Source organism: Mesocricetus auratus, unplaced genomic scaffold (genome assembly GCF_017639785.1).
Source record: "Mesocricetus auratus isolate SY011 unplaced genomic scaffold, BCM_Maur_2.0 Super-Scaffold_100040, whole genome shotgun sequence".
NCBI classification, from domain to species: Eukaryota; Metazoa; Chordata; class Mammalia; order Rodentia; family Cricetidae; genus Mesocricetus; species Mesocricetus auratus.
This window is the reverse complement of record NW_024429217.1, coordinates 5,322,864-5,342,527: the sequence shown is the minus strand read 5'-3', so window position 1 is coordinate 5,342,527 and position 19,664 is coordinate 5,322,864. Positions and strand designations below refer to the sequence as shown.

Here is a 19,664-nt window from a genome sequence, read left to right as displayed (position 1 = left end):
ACTGAGTGCCAGGGAAGTGTGGGGAGCAGAGCCTGGCTCCCTCCCTTGTCTAGACTCTCAGATCTTGTCCCCTACACCTGCAGAGTCCTCTAGTCTGGGCAAGCATTTCTTCCTCTTGATCTTTCACCCCATGTTTTCCTGGGTTCCTCAGATCCATAACCTGAAAGACACGTTCTTCCTTGCTCCAGGGAAGGGAGGAAAAAGTCCTCAAAGAGGAGGGAAGACATTTGCATTTCATTTTCCAGCTCATCAAAGAAAGGAGATGAAATGGAAGCTTTGATTGCCTGCTGAAATGGAGTGAGGACTGTGCCCTGCTCCACAGTGCTGGAGAGGAAGGTCAGCAAGAGGCTTAAAGAACCAGGGTCCTAGGACAGGCAGTGGAGGTGAGCAGTGGCCGAAGGTGGCATCGTTGGGCTTGGGCTTCCCAGATTTTCCATGTAGAGCTTGGAGTCCAAAATACCTCCAGTTGCCTTGCAGACAGAATGGACGCAGGTCTGGCTGCCTGGGGATGAAAGGCCCTGGGCATGGCCAAGAATGAGACACCAAGTTTGATGTGTATTCGGGGGACGCACTTGGCCTCCAAGCACTGAAGTGTACTTGATTTGCATGACTGTGGAGACTGCTGTCCTCACTGGGACTCTGGTGGCCCTGGGTGTTGAGGAGCAGTGGTCCAGCTGCAACATCTTCTCTTCTTAGGGCCAGTGCTGCCATCGTCAAGGCTGGCACTCCAGCGTATGCCTGGAGGGTGAGACAGATGACAAGGACCTGTGACACACTGAGCAGATGTTCCACTTCAAAGATGAACCCCTCAATATGACTCCGGAGGATGGCGGTGACCTGCTAACCTCATCCACACCAAATACCCACAGACACTGTCAGATATCCAAGGCATCTCTGAGAAGACCTTGGGATCTACAACCTCTGCAAGATGGTGGCCAATGGGACACTAAGGTGCCGGCCATCGAGCCATCAGTGTCAATGATTCTGTCACCAAGAGCAAGTTTGACAGCATCTATGGCTGCTGGGAATCTCTCACTGATGACATCAAATGGGTCGCAAATGGGATAATTTCAGGGAAGGTGGTGGTGGTAGCAGGCTGTGGTGAAGTGGGCAATGGCTGTGCCCAGCCCCGGGGGGTTTCAGGGCCTTCAGACTGTGCAGGACACTGGGTCTAGCACGTGGTATGCGGGGGTATTCGGAAGAATTCCCTGCAGGGCAGGGTCGCCCACACAGAACCCCAATCTGGCTTTTTGCACCACAGCCTAGCTCAGTTGGGTTGCCAGGTCCCCCTCGGGACCTCATATTCTGAGCCTGCTTCTCTGGTCTTCTCTCTGATTCTGGGAATTCCCTGGTACATTTTCTAAGAAATTTCACTTCTTCATTAGGGTTAGAATCTGCTACCATGTCTTGCAATCAACTGGGAGAACTGGGGATGGAGTTGGGGGAGCATTTGTCTAACAGGTACAGAACCTGGGGCCCATCTCTAGTGTCTCACAAACCAGGTGCATGCTGGGGGTAGGAGAAAGAGGGCCAGGAACTCATTTCACAGTGAGTTTGAGGCCAGCCTGGGCCGCATGAGACACTGCTTCAGTGCACAGCAGAAACTTGGTGTTCCCCACCAGCAATCCCTGGGATGATGAATCTTCCCTCACCAAATGGAAACTGACTAATCCTTGTGATGGTGACTTGGTAAAGGACACCAGATTTTAAAAGACTATTGTAAACCAGGTGTGGTGGTGTAAGCCTTTAATTAATCCCAGCATTGTAGAGAGAAGCCTTTTCCTTGCCAGCCGCTTTGGTTTTTCCTCCCCAGTCACCTGGGCTCTGCAGCGTTGTAGTCCCCAAATAACACACAAGACGCTGTATTAATTATGAAGCTGTTGGCCTTGCTTGTTTCTTACTGGCTTGCTCTGACTTAAGTATTTATCCCATAACTGTTAATCTAAGTATTTCTCTTACCGGAGAAAAGTTCCAGACATCTTACTTCTCTGGCGGGCTACATCATGACTCCCTGTGTTTCTCCTACTCAGAGTCCTCCTGGACTCCTAGTCCCACCTATCTTGCTTCCCTATTGGCCAACAGTACTTTATTGACATATACACAGGTCTTCCCCATCACAGCACTTGGAAGGCAGTTTGGTCAAACCCGGTGACTTGAGTATGGTAGGTGGTCTGTCAGCAAGCCACAAGCCTAGCTGTGTGGTTCCTTTAGCACTTAACGCATCAGTTAATAATTATTAACTTTTCCGTGCTGGGAATCAAACTCATGGCCTCACACCGTCAGGTTCACCCTGGGGACCCTTACAGAGCAAGGAGCGGGGACAGGCAGGAGCTCGGTGTGGAAGATCTGCACCCAGCGTGGACGTTGACTCCCCCACACTGAGGTGGACGCAGCCCCGTGCCCCAGTGCTTTCTCCCTCCCTGAGACCATGCGCAATCAGGGTAGAATTACACACAGCCGGTGGGGAGGGACGGATGGATTCTCGGGCGAGGGTCCCGTGATCCTTTCTGCGAGGGAATTGTGAACAGTCCACCTGGCTGTGATGGTTGCTTTAGAGGAGGCACACCTGAACTCCTGGAGATGGCGGCAGTTTGGCTGGGAGAATAGTCCTACCCACAGCAGCCCATCACTTCCATGTCTCTTTCTCAGCAATTGAACTTCAGAAGGCACCAAGCAGATCGTTGCTGACCCTTAGATGGAGGCCAGGCCAGAGTGCCGGTCTCCCTCGTCCCCATGCTTGCTGGTACCCAGAGGAGTTGCCCTTTCACACACTCCAAGTGATCGGCGAATCCGCGGCCAGGGGCTGTGTCTTAAAACCGCGTTCTGCACTTGCAGAGCAATAGGAAATGCACCACCGACAAAACCGTGCTGTCTCCCTTCATAAGGGTTGTGGCCTAGAGACTTAGCAGGACATTCTCATCAGCGCCAAGTCCCTGTCCTTTTCTGGCATTGGCGGCTGGACCGCAATGACAAATCAAGGCACAAATGTCTGTTGAAGCCAGCATGCTTTGGGTTAGAATTAATCTCTTGGTTTAGAAAATGCCTCTTGGTTTAAATGGCAGGCGTTTTCATAAGTGGAAGGGTGACCCCGTGTGGCTGTTCAGAGCATCGCTGAGAATGGATGCGTCTGCTGTTCTAACTGGAGTGTGGACCACCTCCTTTCGATTCCGGACATGTCTGCTGCTTCTGTTGCCATCAGAGTATGGCAGAGGTGGTGCTGTGTGAAGGCAAAGGCACATCCAAAGAGATACTAAAATTAAACCCTGATGGCGGGGGGCTGGAGAGATAGTTTAGTGGTTAGAGCACAGGCTGCTCTTGCAGAGGACCTAGATTCAATTAGTAGCACTCACGAGCTGGCTCACAGCCGTCTCCCATTCCATGTGATCTGATGCCCTCTGCTTCCATAGACATCAGGAACACGTGTGGTGTGTAAACACATCTGCAGGCCAAACATCCATACATGTTAAATACATATTAAATAAACAAACAAGCAAATACATATTTAAAAAATTCTCGCATGCCAGAGATGCCACACACGGGCACTGCGGTTGACAGTCCCAGTTGAGCCCAGCTTTGCAGTTTCCTGCTGGCAGAGCAGACAGGAGAGTGAGGCTCAGGAATCTTCCATAGCGAGCCATCTGCTGATCTGACCAGGACCAGCAGGACCACCCCCGGGCCTGAGCTCCCAAGCCTCAGAACTGCTCAGATGGAATTCATGGCTGTTCTCAGGAGCCGCTCTTGAGAGTCGTTTTCATCCAATAGCAGAAAACTGGGCACTTCTGGTGTCAGCTCTGGTCTTCCAACACAGACACCAGGAGAGGGTTAGACCCGGGAGAGGCTGACAAGACCTGGCAGAAGCAGATACTCCTGCTCCAAGCCTGATGGCCAGGACTCTCTGCTCACTCAGCTTTCCTCCTTTCTGAGGTACCTGGCTCCAAATCTCTCCAAAGTGTGTGTGTGTGTGTGTGTGAGTGTGTGTGTGAGTGTGAGTGTGTGAGTGTGTGCATGTGTGTGTGTGTATGTGTGTGTGTGTGTTTGTGAGAGAGAGAGAGGGAGGGAGGGAGGGAGAGGGAGAGAGAGAGGGAGAGCGAGAGAGGGAGGGAGGGAGAGAATGCCTGCAGTGGTCAGAGGACAGCTTTCAGTCAAGTCTCTCCTTCTACTAAAAAGAGGTCCAGGGGAATCGCACTTAGGTTGGAAGACTTGGTGACAGCCTCTTCTAACTGCCAGACCACATTTTATGATTAATAATTGGTCATCAAATTTTGGAAGTGGAAGGACCACAAATTCTACTTTATAAAATGAGGGAATTATAACATAGGATGGGTGCTGCGTCTGTAGCTCAGTGGTAACCTGCTTGCCTGGCATGCCTCAGACCCTGGGTTCAACCAACCCCTAGCACTGGCGGTGGGGGCAGTGGGGAGGGTAAGCAGGTCATGGTGGTGCAAATCTAAGCCTTCAGCAAGCAGGCAGGAGGACGTTGAGCCTGAGGCCAGCATGGACTGCCTAAGGGTTCAGGATGAGTCTGGGACGCACAGCAGGACCTTCTCTCAAACAACAACATAAAACAAGTGACAAAACTGAAAATGGCGATCCGTTCAAAGAGAACTCGGGGAGTTCTAGGTCTTCCTTGGGGAGTAGAACACGGGCAGTATTCACCCAGAAGTTAAGACACAATCGTTTTCTTTCTCTTCCATACGTTACTATCGCATTAATAACAGCACCACAAGGGTAGCGGTGGTCAGCGTCACACTGGGCACGGGGTGGGGGTGGCGATGGACCCACTGTGCGTCACCTCAACCGCTTGATCTGGTCTTCCTTGTTCTGTATTCTTGGGCTCTATTCTTCTGGAAGGTTTCAAGACAAGAATGGTACAGGAAGCTAGCGAGGAGATGAAGACATGATGTCTTCATCACACCTAAAGGATCACCTAGGAGACACATCTCTGGCTATCTCTAGAGAGCTTTAACTAGGTGGGAAGGCCCTTAAAGTGGTGGTATTTTCCGACGGGCAGCTCTGACACAAGGGCCAGCCAGGCACCTTCAGAGGTCCGAGGAAAGAGCCGAGTGGGCCTACCCACCCTCGCAACCTCTCTAAGAGTGAGCATGTCCCTCGCTCCCGCCACTGCCCTCCCTGGCTGAGAGCAACTCTCTTTGGCCTTCCAACTTAGACTGCACAGCAGTGACTCTCCAGCAATCCAGCAGCCTCCAGCAATGGACTGGGCCAGCGGGGTCATCCAGCTTCAGAGGCCCAGGCGTGCGGACGGCCACTGTTGGACCACCCCGCCTTTATTGGTTCTATTGCTCCAGAGAACACTGCCCAATGTGGCCTTTTCTTTTATAGGAGAAGCCATGTCCTAGAGTAGCCCAAAGGGAAGTATTGAGAGACACGATTGCCTCTTAGGAAATCCAAATGACACTGAGAAAGATGACTGGGCAGGGGAAGCCCACTGTACTTCTGGGGTCCCAGCAGCCACCAACAAAAGGACCTGTGGCGTTCCCATGCCACCCCCGCTGTGGATGTTCCCATGCCACCCCCGCTGTGGATGCATGGTGAGCCAGCCCATGGGCTCTCTCTAGGCCTGCCTCTTCAGTGTCTGTGGTAAGTTTCTCTGCTCCATGCGCACATATTTCTTGTTCGGGACCACATCCTCAAGGCTAAAACAGTGCCTGTAGCATGGAAACAACACACACTGAATAAGTGAGTAGAAATTTGTGTTTCCCCAATGAAGGTGCCTGGCTGGCCCTGCCTGGGGCAGGTGTCTGTTCCTTTTCAAGTGACTATAGCAGGAGGTAGGATAGGACATACTTGGCCACCAAGGTCTCCTGCAGGTCAGGGGTACTTCTCTGAGAAGAAAGACGTGAAGAGAAGGGGCTGACCACCCCAAAGGGAGAGGCGGCTGACTGGTTTTGCCGGAGAACTGACATTTAAAACTGGATCACCGTGTCGAGTTCGGGCTCCTCCACGCTGTGTCTAGTGTTCTGGTCAGTATGCATGAGTGGGTTGGGATGCCATCTGCTGAGGGAGGGAGTGACGGTGGATACCTGACACTGTTCCTGGGGACATGAGCTGAGGTCAGTTGCGGTCAGAGGCTCGGAACTCAGTCTCCGCTTCCAGCGCCCTGCTACCCCGAAACCAGGCCTGCACAGCAAGGCGTCTGCAGACTTGCACGCTTGGCAGTCGCTACCATGAGTCCTGGATTTTCAGGCCGCGGCTGATGCGGTTCAGTCACTGGAGAGATGCCTTCAGTCCTTCCTTGCCTACTGCAGGCTTCCTCCCTTTCTAGTCTGCTTCCCCCTTGCTATGAAGATGGAATGTCCCAAGGGAGGGCAAGGGACGTGCTCAGACCTTTTCTTTCCTCTCAGCTCCCAGCCTCCCTCTTCTTCCCCTCTTCTCCACTGGCCAAGTGCCTCAACTTCCCAAGTGTTCCAGGAACATGCACGTCAGGGGTATGCATTATAGGACCAGGTTCTCCGAAATCTTCTTAAATCACAGTTTGCTTACTTGAAGAAGTTGTGCCAGTAGCAGAGGATGAGGAGAAAGGGAAGGAAAGCGTGCACACACACACTCACACACACTCACATGCTCACACACTCACATGCTCACACACACACACACACACACACACTCATACACACTCACAACACACTCACTCACACACACACACTCACACAAAAACAAGTCTTGAGAAATCCATATCTTGGCATTGGAATACAGGTTACTTTATTCCCTAAAATGCAACATATTTCTCCAATGAGCTTCAAAAATGGCCAATGTTACATTAACTGTATACTGGTTTTCCTGTCCCACGGGACGGTATAGGATTAGAGACTGGCAGGGTCCTTGTCCTTGCTGTGATGAAACACCATGGCCAAAAGCAACTTGGGGAGGAGAGGGTTTATTTCTCTCTCAGTTCCATACAACAGTTCATCATCAAAAGCCGTCAGGACAGGAACTCAAGCAGGGCAGGAACCTGGAGACAGGCGCGGACGCCTGAGGCAGAGGCCACTGAGGGTGCTGCTAACTGGCTTGCTCATCTGGGCTTGCTCAGCCTGCTTTCTAATAGAATGCAGGACCACCAGCCCAGGGATGGCCCTGCCCACAATGGGCGGGTCCTCCCCATCAATCACTGATTGAGACTATGCCTACAGACGTGCCTGAAGCTGGATCTTTTTTTTTTTTTTTGGGTTTTTCGAGACAGGGTTTCTCTGTGGCTTTGGAGACTGTCCTGGAACTCGCTCTGTAGACCAGGCTGGCCTTGAACTCACAGAGATCCTCCTGCCTCTGCTTCCCGAGTGCTGGGATTAAAGGCGTGCGCCACCAATGCCCGGCTGCAGCTGGATCTTATGGAGACATTTTCCTAATTGAGGCTCCCATTTTTCAGATGATTTTAGCCAGCGTCAGTTGTCATGGACTAGCCAGCACAGCCCTTGAGAAAGACGCAAGGGGCACAACATGAAAGGCAGTAAGAATCGCCTTTGTGGTTCTTTTAGTGATTAAAAAATCAGTGGTTCTTAAACGGGGGGGGGGGTTGCTTCTCCCTTTAGGGGACATTGGGCAATGTCAGAGCATTTCTGACAGCCACAGCTGAGGGTACTCTAGTGGCATGTAGTGAGGTCGGAGGTTACTGCTGAACAAATGACAACACATGGTCAAAGACGCCCACGGAGGGACTGGAGACATGGCTCAGAGGCTGAGAGCACCGTTGTTCTCGAAGAAGACTGAGGTTCGGTTCTCAGCACCCACACGGTAGCTCAGAACTGTCTATAACTCAGTTTATGGGATCTGATGTCCTTTTCAGACCTCTGGGGACACTGCATGCACTTACATACATGCAGGCAAGCCACTCATACACTGTGAAATAGAAATATTTAAATGTTTAGGAAATGCCAACCGTGCTGAGGTCAGGGAGCTTGTTTCTGCTGGGACTGAGGCTCAGTTACCAAGATGTTTGCCCAGCATGCAACCCTTCCTGGGTTCTAGCACCAACACTGTATGACCAGGCACGGTGGCACACGCATGTCCATCACTGGGGAGGTAGGTGCAGGAGGAGCAGAGGCTAAAAGTCAGTCTTGGATACATAGAGAGTCTAGAGTAGCCTGAGATACAGAAACCCTATCTCAAAAAATATTTTTAAGTGAACAATGTAAATATATTCAATAGTACGAAACTGTGTGCTTACAGGTAACATGGAAGCTATCATGTGATGTGCCTTTAATCACAGTTAAAACAGAATCCAGGTCTAGAGCTAGGGTATCAGTCAGCAAACCCCAGCCATCGCCCCTTACCAACACTTGCTCTTTTATCGGGTTGTAGCTGAAAAGAGGAAGGTGACAATGACATCTGGATTGGTGACATCTGGTATGGCAGAGGGCCGTGGAGAGGAATCTGGAATGCAGCTGCACCAGGAGGGATATGGGGGCAGGAACTCAGAGCGGGCAGGAAGCAGGAAGCTGTTACCACATGCCTCAGGAACTCGGGCGTTCTGTGGGAAGAACGTGCCTTCACAGCAGACTCGGAGTGAGCCACAAGGATAAGGGAGTGTCGTAACTTGGGGCCATACCAAAGACTAACAAGATGTGGCATGTCTGCCTGCTCCATTTGGTGAAGATGCACCTGAAGAACCTCCAGTAACACAGCCGAATTCGTTTTTGACATTGTCTTTGATTTATCATCCTTTGTCACTGCAAAGCTTTCTCAAGGATGAGTAATTTCACCACGGAATAGCAATGGGGTTATGTGTGCATGTGACATTTATTGGTGTCTGTCAATTCAGTGTCACTTGGGACTAGTCTGATCATCCAGTAGAGGTGACCCTCAGAGGGATATGCAAAACCCACCCACAGTTCATGAAAGAATGAAGCAAGAGTCACAATCTGTTCAGAAAGGTGTCTGCTCATTCTGATTGGGGAATGCGACAGAACCCAATGAATGCACAGTCTCCCTGGAGTGTCTATATCTTCCAAAAATCATTCCTCTTTCCTGTTAAGGAAGAAAATAAGAACATTAAGATGTGTCATAAATCACACAGGAAAAGTCTACATCCGTACAAACACAGGCAGTGTCCCAGGTTCAATTCCCAGCATCAAACAAAACAAAACAACCCCCCCCAAAGCCCTCTGTATTAGCTGGGTGAGGTGCGTGGGGCATATGCTTCTAATTCCAGCAACAGAGAAACAGAGGGGTGGGATCACTGCACATTCGAGGCCAACCTGGTCTACGTAGCAAGTTCAGGACAGCAAGAGCAACACAGACAGAACCTATCTCAAAAACTATTACGGTGTGTGCTCAGCACTCTTTAGGACGTGCTGCCGCTGCCGTAGCTTCCTCTGCAAACTGCTGTCCAAGGAGCACATTTTGGGAAATGTTGACCTACAGTGAATTCTAGGTTCAGCAGATGCTTGCGTCCATTTCTTTTCCTGTAGGAATAATTTGCCCTGAGTACATCTCTCTCTTTTGATCATTCAAAGACTGTGATCCTGTATTCTCGTTCTTTATTTATGTGTGAAGTAGGTTTTGATGAGTATGTAATTCTGGATTGTTGGGTCTGTGCTGCTTTAAGAAGGTGAAGATGCAGAAACACATAACAACCCCTGAGGACAAGAGACCAGATTTGGCACCTGGAATCCACACATCCCTCTGTACAAGTCACTTCTCCTTGAACCGTCTTTTCCTTATCTTGGAATGTAATCCCAAGAGAGACTGGGATCCACGACATTTAGAAGTATCATGGGCAGTGGTTTCTATAGCTGTTACTATCTGTGGATGGCCACTTTCCCTACAAGTTTATGCAAACAGGGAAACATTTCATGGCATCTTTCTTTCAAGTCTGACATTCTCCTCTTGAAAGCCATAATCTTACCATATAACTTCTGAATGCCTTCAATGTCATCCTCTGTGAGTCTGAAGTCCTGTGGGTTGCCTTTTTCATAGGTAGGGTACATCACAGCGCTGGGGACAGAGGAGTGACCCAGGCCCAGAGAGTGGCCAAACTCGTGGGTGGCAGCACGCAGGAAGTTCACTCCTACAGCCGGGGAAGTGTGTTCGGCAAGCGTTAAGACAGCTGTGGAAAGCCCTGTGCTATATCACGTCCTGAAGGAACAGTAGCCACCCCCGCCTCCCTCAGCGACTTGCTTCTACTCCTTCAAAAGTGAGGTGGGCTGGAAGGAGACTGCACCACTGACCTCTCTGTTGCTGTGATGAAACATCATGCCCAAAAGCAACTTAAGGAAGAAAGGGTTTATTTTGGCTGCTGGTTCCAGAGGGATAAAAGCCCATAGTGCCAGGGAAGTAATGGAAACAGAGGGTGACAGGAAAAGGAATCTGCAGATCAGATTTCATCAATACACAGGAAGCATGCGCATGCACGCACACACACACACATACAGACAACACACACACATACACACAGAGGGACAGAGAGAGAGTAAACACACACACACACCGAGAGAGAGAGAGAGAGAGAGAGAGAGAGAGAGAGAGAGAGAGAGAGAGAGAGAGAGAGAGAGAGAACGCAAACGTAAGGTGGCTGGTGTAAGCCATCAAAGCCCAGTGACATGCTTCCCTCATAGAGGGTCTAGAACCTTCCTAAACAGTGCCACTTACTGAGAACAAGTGTTCAAATACAGCTGCTCACGGGACATTTCACACTCAGAATAGTAAGACCCTTGGTTCTTCAGTGCAGTGACCTAGGGTTAAGAACACCTCTAGGGACTGGAGAGGTGGCTCCGAGGTTAGGAGCACTGAATGCTCTTCCAGAGGACCCTGGTTCAATTCCCAGCACCCACACGGCAGCTCACAGCTGTCTGTAACTTCAGTTCAAGGGGATCTGGCCTGCTCACACAGACACATATGCAAACAAAACACCAAAGCACATAAAATGAAAATAAATAAAGAACACCTCTAAACCAACCTCCCAGATAAGAAGCCAAAAGGAGAGCAGAAGAAAGTCGACAGCAGTTTATCAAGGACGCCACAATGCTTTGCTGGGAAGCAAGGCGAGGGACCTGGAGAAGACCAAAGACCCAGTCCCTGCCAAAACTCGTGTGTGGGAGCTTTTGTGGAGAAAGGCCTGACAAGCACGTTCTCCGAGCTTTGGGTGTGGGCGCTGCGTCCACCTCCTTGGGCTACTAAGGAATGCATCATTAATCCGCTGCATATTATTACTGTTGGGTTTAATTTTATAGTCGTTTAGAAGCTGTTCCATGTAGACCCAAACGCCAAGATAGCTGATTTCATTGTTATCATGAGTTTATCTTTTAGCTCCTGTTAGCTTTGGGCCAGGAAAGTGCAGCTAATTGGTCTAACTGCCCTCAGTTTACCCTTCAGGCTTGTGACCAGTTTGGTGCCCAAACCCTCCTCTGGTTCATTTTTTGTTGTCTTATTTATTTATTTATTTATTTATTCTTACTTGGTGAGTGTGTATGTGTGTGTGCCCGTGCGTGTGCCACAGTACATGTATGTCGGTCAAAGGCCAACTTGTGAGAGTCTGTCATCTCATACCATGTGGATTTCCACATACGCCACACACACGATGTTTTAAAAAGAAGATATTAAATGAGATAAAATATTTACAGCATCCACCGCAGTAGTTGACACTTAATGAATATCTAATTGTTATAATTAAAGGGATGATCAAATCAAAAGTTGGTGTGAGTCTGGGGTTTCTAAAAAGATACGCTGTAGGAGAGACATAGGACACTCCACCTGTGTCGGTACCATCAGTCCAGTATTCATCGTTGTCAAAGTGAGCGTCTCCTCCTAGGCCTGGCCCTGGTGCAAAGGCATGACCCAGAGTGTTTCCTGGTCCATCGAATGGGAAGCTGTCTCCATGATCTGCAAGACAATACCGTGATTTCTGTTAATTTCTCAGTTTTTCTCCAGTCATCTCGTCTCTCCCAGTCATACGGCTGTGAAGATGGAGAGAGAAGCCAATGCAGTCAGTTGACCTGATACCAACAGACAATTCCCCACACACAGGATGAGATATGGATCCGGTCCAGGCATCTGTGTGTCATTAGATCTACTGCTCAGCACTGGTGACCACCATGTGTGGAAGGCTCACTGGAGTCAAGACCTTGAGACAGCGTGTGTGTGTGTGTGTGTGTGTGTGTGTCTGTATGTGTGTGTGTGAGTGAGTGTGTGTATGTGTGTGTGTGAGAGATGCTGAGAATTGAAACCAAGGCCTCTCATGTTAAACATGTGTTTCATCAATAAGGGCCCTCTGTAGTGCTCATAGGAGGGTTTAATTTTTGGAAGGAGACACTGATACAAATAGCAAACAGATAAAGCAGCACGCTGGATTAGACTGCAGTAGCTATTAGGACACGTGGGGACCTTGGCAGACTCCATGGCGGGCGAGGGTGACCAAAGCAGGGGACAAACATGTCAGGTAGACAGAGCTTGAGTGAGAAATTTTATTAGAAAGGGGAGGGAGGGGGAAGGAAAGAGAAAAGAGGTAAGGAGACATGGAGGGAGGACAGAAGAGAAGAGGGAGACAGGAAAAGTCATGTTTGCCCCAGGGGAACAGCAGGAGGCAGGAGAGAGAGCTGGAAAGAGAGAGCAGAAAGAGTTTGTAAGTGGACTGGGGTCTTTCTTTTAAAGGGGTCCTTTGCACCTGCGTGGCGACTGCGCAACCATGGAGCTGGGCAGACCAGGGCATTGCCTGAGTGCATTCTGCCGGGTGACGGGCAGGCCAGCATAATGCCTGAATCCTTACAGCAGCCGTCCTTACCTCCCCGCGCGAAGTCAATCATAATGTCCGCAGTCCCCCACCGCACCCTTATGAAGTTCAGTGGGATATGCTCGCTCCACATTCTCAGAGCTTTCTCCACGATGCGATCCACCACGGGCTTTGGTAAGTCTGTCGTATAGGACACGATTCTGACAATACACAGGAAGACAGGGTTTGGATTCTCAGGAAAAGGGCTTCATTGCCTCCGTCAGAAGGAGCCAAAGCAAGCCTCACCTGTAGGTGACATTTCTGGAATGCCATTTTGGACTGTTTGGCATTAGTGAGTATTTTGCAACATCTGGCACTCCACATCTGGGTTTCTGCATTATTTCCACGATTCGGGGGGATATCTCTCCAGTCACAGGCAGGCCAAAGAACTTCTGCATCTCTTTGAGACTGACCACTAAACTGTTGGCCTCCTTTGTTTTAGAGTCACGAAGGTAAAATTTCCTAAGATAATTCTGGTAGACAGAGAGTAAAGAATCTTTTATTTGAGAAACTGCATCTCTTTTACCTGCTGTTGTTGTAGATTGTTCGAAGACAGCATTGTTATTATGGCATTAAATAAGTATTTTCTGGTTAGGGGAAATGGAATATTGACAAGGAAGTACTGACCTGCTGTTGCATAGGATGAAGAGAAGAATCCCTTAGGATCAGTGTACTCTCAATACATACTTTGAGGACAAACGCACCACCCTCTTTCTAGAGTTTGAGATTATTGTTAGAGCAGCAGGAAGTGCCACTTTCTCTTCAGGAGCACAGCAAAGGCTGGGGAAAAGGCTCGATCAGAGAAGAGCTTGCCTCAAAAATGTGAGGGCTTGAGTTTGATACCCAGATCATGTGAAAAACTGTGTGTTTCTGTAACGCCAATGCTAGGAAGAGACAGGAAGGTCACTAAAGACTCCCAATATCAACCTCTGGCCTACACACACACACACACACACACACACACACACACACACAGAGAGAGAGAGAGAGAGAGAGAGAGAGAGAGAGAGAGAGAAAGAGAGAGTCACTCTTACAGCATGCACAGATACACACATATACATACACATGAATATACAAACACAGACAGACAGACAGACAGACACAGGGAGGGAGAGAGAGACAGAGAGAGACAGAGAGAGAGAGCACACACTTGAGCACCTAGTAAGACTGTTGGGCATCACAGACCCTATGGGGAGATCTGAGGCCCATTAGCCGTGTAAGTGCTGCTGCGATCTGGCTGTTTACAGGGGAAGAAGAAATCAGCTAATTGTTAGGTTAACTGGTCCAAATTAGTCATCCAGGAAGAAAGTACAGCTGACAGCATCCAAATGCTTTCGTTATGGTCACAAGCTGAGCCGGTGGCGGGCCTGGTCTGGATTCTCCTTATCATCTTCCTACCCTCGGTGCTTTCTGTGGTTAGCATACCCGTGAGGAGGTGGCAGAATAAAACAGATCCCTCCCAGATCTTCCCATGTGTAACTGGATGTCTGAAAGTCTCCAGGTGTCTTGGGATGCAGTGGGGGACCATCAGTCAGCATGTGGAAAGTCAGGTCACAAAGGCACTGGACACCCTTCCTCGGGCCAGGCACACATTTACTCCACATTTATTCCAATGAAACGTTATAGCCACCCTGTAAGGCGGGGATGGGGCTGTCACCTCTGTTTTACATAAAGATACCTGACTTAGGGGGGTGAAGCAGCTGGAACAGATCACACAGGTATTTGTGATCCACTTCCAAAGAAGCTTCCTTAGGAAAAGCTGGAGGCTGGGGAGTGTGCAGCTGGAGGCTGGGGAGTGAGCAGCTGGAGGATTGGGAGTGAGCAGCTGGAGGCTGGGGAGTGAGCAGCTGGAGGCTGGGGAGTGAGCAGCTGGAGGATTGGGAGTGAGCAGCTGGAGGCTGGGGAGTGAGCAGCTGGAGGCTGGGGAGTGTGCAGCTGGAGGCTGGGGAGTGAGCAGCTGGAGGCTGGGGAGTGAGCAGCTGGAGGCTGGGGAGTGAGCAGCTGGAGGCTGGGGAGTGAGCAGCTGGAGGCTGGGGAGTGAGCAGCTGGAGGCTGGGGAGTGAGCAGCTGGAGGCTGGGGAGTGAGCAGCTGGAGGCTGGGGAGTGAGCAGCTGGAGGCTGGGAGTGAGCAGCTGGAGGCTGGGGAGTGAGCAGCTGGAGGCTGGGGAGTGAGCAGCTGGGGAGTGAGCAGCTGGAGGCTGGGGAGTGAGCAGCTGGAGGCTGGGGAGTGTGCAGCTGGAGGCTGGGGAGTGAGCAGCTGGAGGCTGGAGAGTGAGCAGCTGGAGGCTGGAGAGTGAGCAGCTGGAGGCTGGGGAGTGAGCAGCTGGAGGCTGGGGAGTGAGCAGCTGAGGCTGGGGAGTGAGCAGCTGGAGGCTGGGAGTGAGCAGCTGGAGGATTGGAGTGAGCAGCTGGAGGCTGGGAGTGAGCAGCTGGAGGCTGGGGAGTGAGCAGCTGGAGGCTGGGGAGTGAGCAGCTGGAGGATTGGAGTGAGCAGCTGGAGGCTGGGGAGTGAGCAGCTGGAGGCTGGGGAGTGAGCAGCTGGAGGCTGGGGAGTGAGCAGCTGGAGGCTGGGGAGTGTGCAGCTGGAGGCTGGGGAGTGAGCAGCTGGAGGATTGGGGTGAGCAGCTGGAGGCTGGGGAGTGAGCAGCTGGAGGCTGGGGAGTGAGCAGCTGGAGGCTGGGGAGTGAGCAGCTGGAGGATTGGGAGTGTGCAGCTGGAGGCTGGGGAGTGAGCAGCTGGAGGATTGGGAGTGAGCAGCTGGAGGCTGGGGAGTGAGCAGCTGGAGGATTGGGAGTGAGCAGCTGGAGGCTGGGAGTGAGCAGCTGGAGGCTGGGGAGTGAGCAGCTGGAGGCTGGGGAGGCAGCTGGAGGCTGGGAGTGAGCAGCTGGAGGCTGGGGAGTGAGCAGCTGGAGGCTGGGGAGTGAGCAGCTGGAGGCTGGGGAGTGTGCAGCTGGAGGCTGGGGAGTGAGCAGCTGGAGGCTGGGGAGTGAGCAGCTGGAGGCTGGGGAGTGTGCAGCTGGAGGCTGGGGAGTGAGCAGCTGGAGGCTGGGGAGTGAGCAGCTGGAGGCTGGGGAGTGAGCAGCTGGAGGATTGGAGTGAGCAGCTGGAGGCTGGGGAGTGAGCAGCTGGAGACTGGGGAGTGAGCAGCTGGAGGCTGGGAGTGAGCAGCTGGAGGATTGGGTGAGCAGCTGAGGCTGGGAGTGAGCAGCTGGAGGCTGGGGAGTGAGCAGCTGGAGGATTGGGAGTGAGCAGCTGGAGGCTGGGAGTGTGCAGCTGGAGGCTGGGGAGTGTGCAGCTGGAGGCTGGGAGTGAGCAGCTGGAGGCTGGGGAGTGTGCAGCTGGAGGCTGGGGAGTGAGCAGCTGGAGGCTGGGAGTGTGCAGCTGGAGGCTGGGAGTGGCAGCTGGAGGCTGGGAGTGAGCAGCTGGAGGCTGGGGAGTGAGCAGCTGGAGGATTGGGAGTGTGCAGCTGGAGGCTGGGGAGTGAGCAGCTGGAGGCTGGGGAGTGAGCAGCTGGAGGCTGGGAGTGAGCAGCTGGAGGCTGGGGAGTGAGCAGCTGGAGGATTGGGAGTGAGCAGCTGGAGGCTGGGGAGTGAGCAGCTGGAGGCTGGGGAGTGAGCAGCTGGAGGATTGGAGTGAGCAGCTGGAGGCTGGGGAGTGAGCAGCTGGAGGATTGGAGTGAGCAGCTGGAGGCTGGGGAGTGAGCAGCTGGAGGCTGGGGAGTGAGCAGCTGGAGGATTGGAGTGAGCAGCTGGAGGATTGGAGTGAGCAGCTGGAGGATTGGGTGAGCAGCTGGAGACTGGGAGTGAGCAGCTGGAGGCTGGGGAGTGAGCAGCTGGAGGCTGGGGAGTGCAGCTGAGGCTGGGTGAGCAGCTGGGGGAGTGAGCAGCTGGAGGCTGGGGAGTGTGCAGCTGGAGGATTGGGAGTGTGCAGCTGGAGGCTGGGGAGTGAGCAGCTGGAGGCTGGGGAGTGAGCAGCTGGAGGCTGGGGAGTGTGCAGCTGGAGGCTGGGGAGTGTGCAGCTGGAGGATTGGAGTGAGCAGCTGGAGGCTGGGGAGTGAGCAGCTGGAGGATTGGAGTGAGCAGCTGGAGGATTGGGATGTGCAGCTGGAGGATTGGAGTGAGCAGCTGGAGGCTGGGGAGTGATGCAGCTGGAGGATTGGGAGTGTGCAGCTGGAGGCTGGGGAGTGAGCAGCTGGAGGATTGGGAGTGAGCAGCTGGAGGCTGGGGAGTGAGCAGCTGGAGGCTGGGGAGTGAGCAGCTGGAGGATTGGAGTGAGCAGCTGGAGGCTGGGGAGTGTGCAGCTGGAGGCTGGGAGTGAGCAGCTGGAGGATTGGAGTGAGCAGCTGGAGGATTGGAGTGAGCAGCTGGAGGCTGGGGAGTGAGCAGCTGGAGGCTGGGGAGTGTGCAGCTGGAGGCTGGGGAGTGAGCAGCTGGAGGCTGGGGAGTGAGCAGCTGGAGGCTGGGGAGTGAGCAGCTGGAGGCTGGGGAGTGAGCAGCTGGAGGCTGGGGAGTGAGCAGCTGGAGGCTGGGGAGTGTGCAGCTGGAGGCTGGGGAGTGAGCAGCTGGAGGATTGGAGTGAGCAGCTGGAGGCTGGGGAGTGAGCAGCTGGAGGCTGGGGAGTGAGCAGCTGGAGGCTGGGGAGTGAGCAGCTGGAGGATTGGAGTGAGCAGCTGGAGGCTGGGGAGTGAGCAGCTGGAGGATTGGGAGTGTGCAGCTGGAGGCTGGGGAGTGTGCAGCTGGAGGCTGGGGAGTGTGCAGCTGGAGGCTGGGGAGTGTGCAGCTGGAGGCTGGGAGTGTGCAGCTGGAGGCTGGGGAGTGTGCAGCTGGAGGCTGGGGAGTGTGCAGCTGGAGGCTGGGGAGTGAGCAGCTGGAGGCTGGGGAGTGAGCAGCTGGAGGCTGGGGAGTGAGCAGCTGGAGGCTGGGGAGTGTGCAGCTGGAGGCTGGGGAGTGTGCAGCTGGAGGCTGGGGAGTGAGCAGCTGGAGGATTGGAGTGAGCAGCTGGAGGCTGGGAGTGAGCAGCTGGAGGATTGGGAGTGTGCAGCTGGAGGCTGGGGAGTGAGCAGCTGGAGGCTGGGGAGTGAGCAGCTGGAGGCTGGGGAGTGAGCAGCTGGAGGCTGGGGAGTGAGCAGCTGGAGGATTGGGAGTGAGCAGCTGGAGGCTGGGGAGTGAGCAGCTGGAGGATTGGAGTGAGCAGCTGGAGGCTGGGGAGTGTGCAGCTGGAGGCTGAGGGAACGTGATTTGTGGTCAGAGCTCCTGGCAGTGGATATCTGTCTGAAAACCTCCCAGGACTATGCATTTACCAAAGTAAATTGGCCAACGTTATACCCTCCTACTTGTTGAACGTGAGTTATTTCATTGAACACAACAAATTCCTATTGCTCACTCATAATGATCATGAATCAATTCTTTCCTTAAAATAAATAACAGACATTGTATTTCTTCCGGAGCTGTGGACTTCATGGGGACATCTCTGGAAGACATGTCTTCATTCTTTTGTCTGCTTCTACTTTTGGTCTGAGATAGAATCTTGCTCTATAGTACAGGCTATCCCAGAATTCACTATGTGGCTCAGACCGGCGTCAAATACATAAGTACCTCCTTTTATTAAATAATCTGTGTGCTAAGCAAAGGGTCTTGTAAGAGCACCATGAAATAAAACTGGAACAAAACTCCTAAAAATGCTATTTGGTAAGGTAAAAACCAGTTAAACATTGGTGATTCCTTGTGGTTAAATCTGGTTTGTCATCGGATCTTTAAAAAGTCAAAGCTGAATGCGAAGTATACTTCTATTTTTCTCATGCTTAAAGCTTGTCAGTCATTATCAGATTTACCAAATAACATTTTATGCTTATTAATTATTATACATATCAGCAATATACTCAAAGAAACACAATTTCTGGGCTAGAAAATCTTGTCCTTGTGCCTGTCTCTATTGGCAACAAGACTGTGAATCAAGATGACAGTTCCCAGGATAGAGGTAGTGATCAAACGGCAGACTATATATGAGTTATTTATGCTTTGCAACCACTGCACGCATGCGCGTTTCTATCGTCTTGCTTTTTGTCTGCTAGACTAACCCTGTGGGCAGAGCACAGATGGTGTTAAAGCTTCTTTCTATTGACACTCAAGGAAGTCACACCTTTTCCTAGTGCTTTCTGACTGTAGGTCGTCTCTTCACCGTGAGGCCTCAGCCCGAGTGGTACAGTCCAGTACAGCTTACGAAAAGAATGCCAAGTTACAACAAATAATAATAGCAACCCTTCCATTCCCTGAGCACGAGTAGTATTTCAAGTATATTAGCTCCACTTGTGGGCGTCATACTATACTTCTCCAGTTTCTGAATTGGAAAATTTAAGGTCAGAAGTGGAATGACATTCTCAAGCCCACCCAGGCGGCTGATGGAGGAAGTGGCACTCAGTCAGCGTTCTGGAAGGCCCCAGAAGCCAGGTTGCAGGGCTCTTCATGGAGTGTGCTCTGCTTCCCCAGCCAGGAACGTTACACAGAACATGCACTGTCACACTGACACCGGCGGACAGATCATTCAGAAACACACTTGTAATGCTGGTGAGGCCAGAGAACCCCGGGGAGAGGACTGATACCTGAGCCTGTTCCCACTGCAAGGTGCTCACATCTCCAGCCTCCGGGAACAGTGGCAGGGCCAGGTGGCCTGGCAGCAGACACGCAATCCAGAACAGGGTGAGTTGCATAGCTGCTTCAAAAGCGATTGTTCTCAGACCTACCGGCTGCTTTGATGTTTTCTGATAGCGGTTGGAGAAATTTATATGACTTCACAGCCCCAAATGTGGAAATAGGTGACCTCATTTGCATGCTTTCTTTCTTTTTAGAATGCATGTGTCATTTTCCTTTAGCAACAACAAGGAAGTATTATGCCCTTATGTTGGCAGGAGGAAAACGTGGCATTTTATCGTTTAGAGAAACTTACCTCC

General features: G+C 51.9%; 1 protein-coding gene and 1 long non-coding RNA gene across 2 annotated transcripts; one reads left to right on the top strand and one right to left on the bottom strand.

Annotated features, from left to right (window-relative positions):
• The first annotated feature begins 249 nt into the window (after window positions 1–249).
• On the top strand, window positions 250–1,715 carry LOC110342255. The gene is made up of 2 exons (XR_002384287.2): window positions 250–383; window positions 697–1,715. It is a non-coding gene; the product is annotated as an uncharacterized LOC110342255 (long non-coding RNA).
• A 7,017-nt stretch (window positions 1,716–8,732) lies between these two features.
• Mmp7 (matrix metallopeptidase 7) lies at window positions 8,733–19,490 on the bottom strand. Its single transcript, XM_040734760.1, has 6 exons — window positions 19,317–19,490; window positions 12,965–13,191; window positions 12,731–12,879; window positions 11,704–11,832; window positions 9,860–10,021; window positions 8,733–8,979 (listed from the first exon to the last, which is right to left on the bottom strand). The coding sequence occupies exons 1-6, from the start codon at window positions 19,422–19,424 to the stop codon at window positions 8,951–8,953; spliced, it is 804 nt and encodes a 267-aa protein (XP_040590694.1). The 5' UTR covers window positions 19,425–19,490; the 3' UTR covers window positions 8,733–8,950.
• Between the last annotated feature and the right edge of the window lie 174 nt (window positions 19,491–19,664).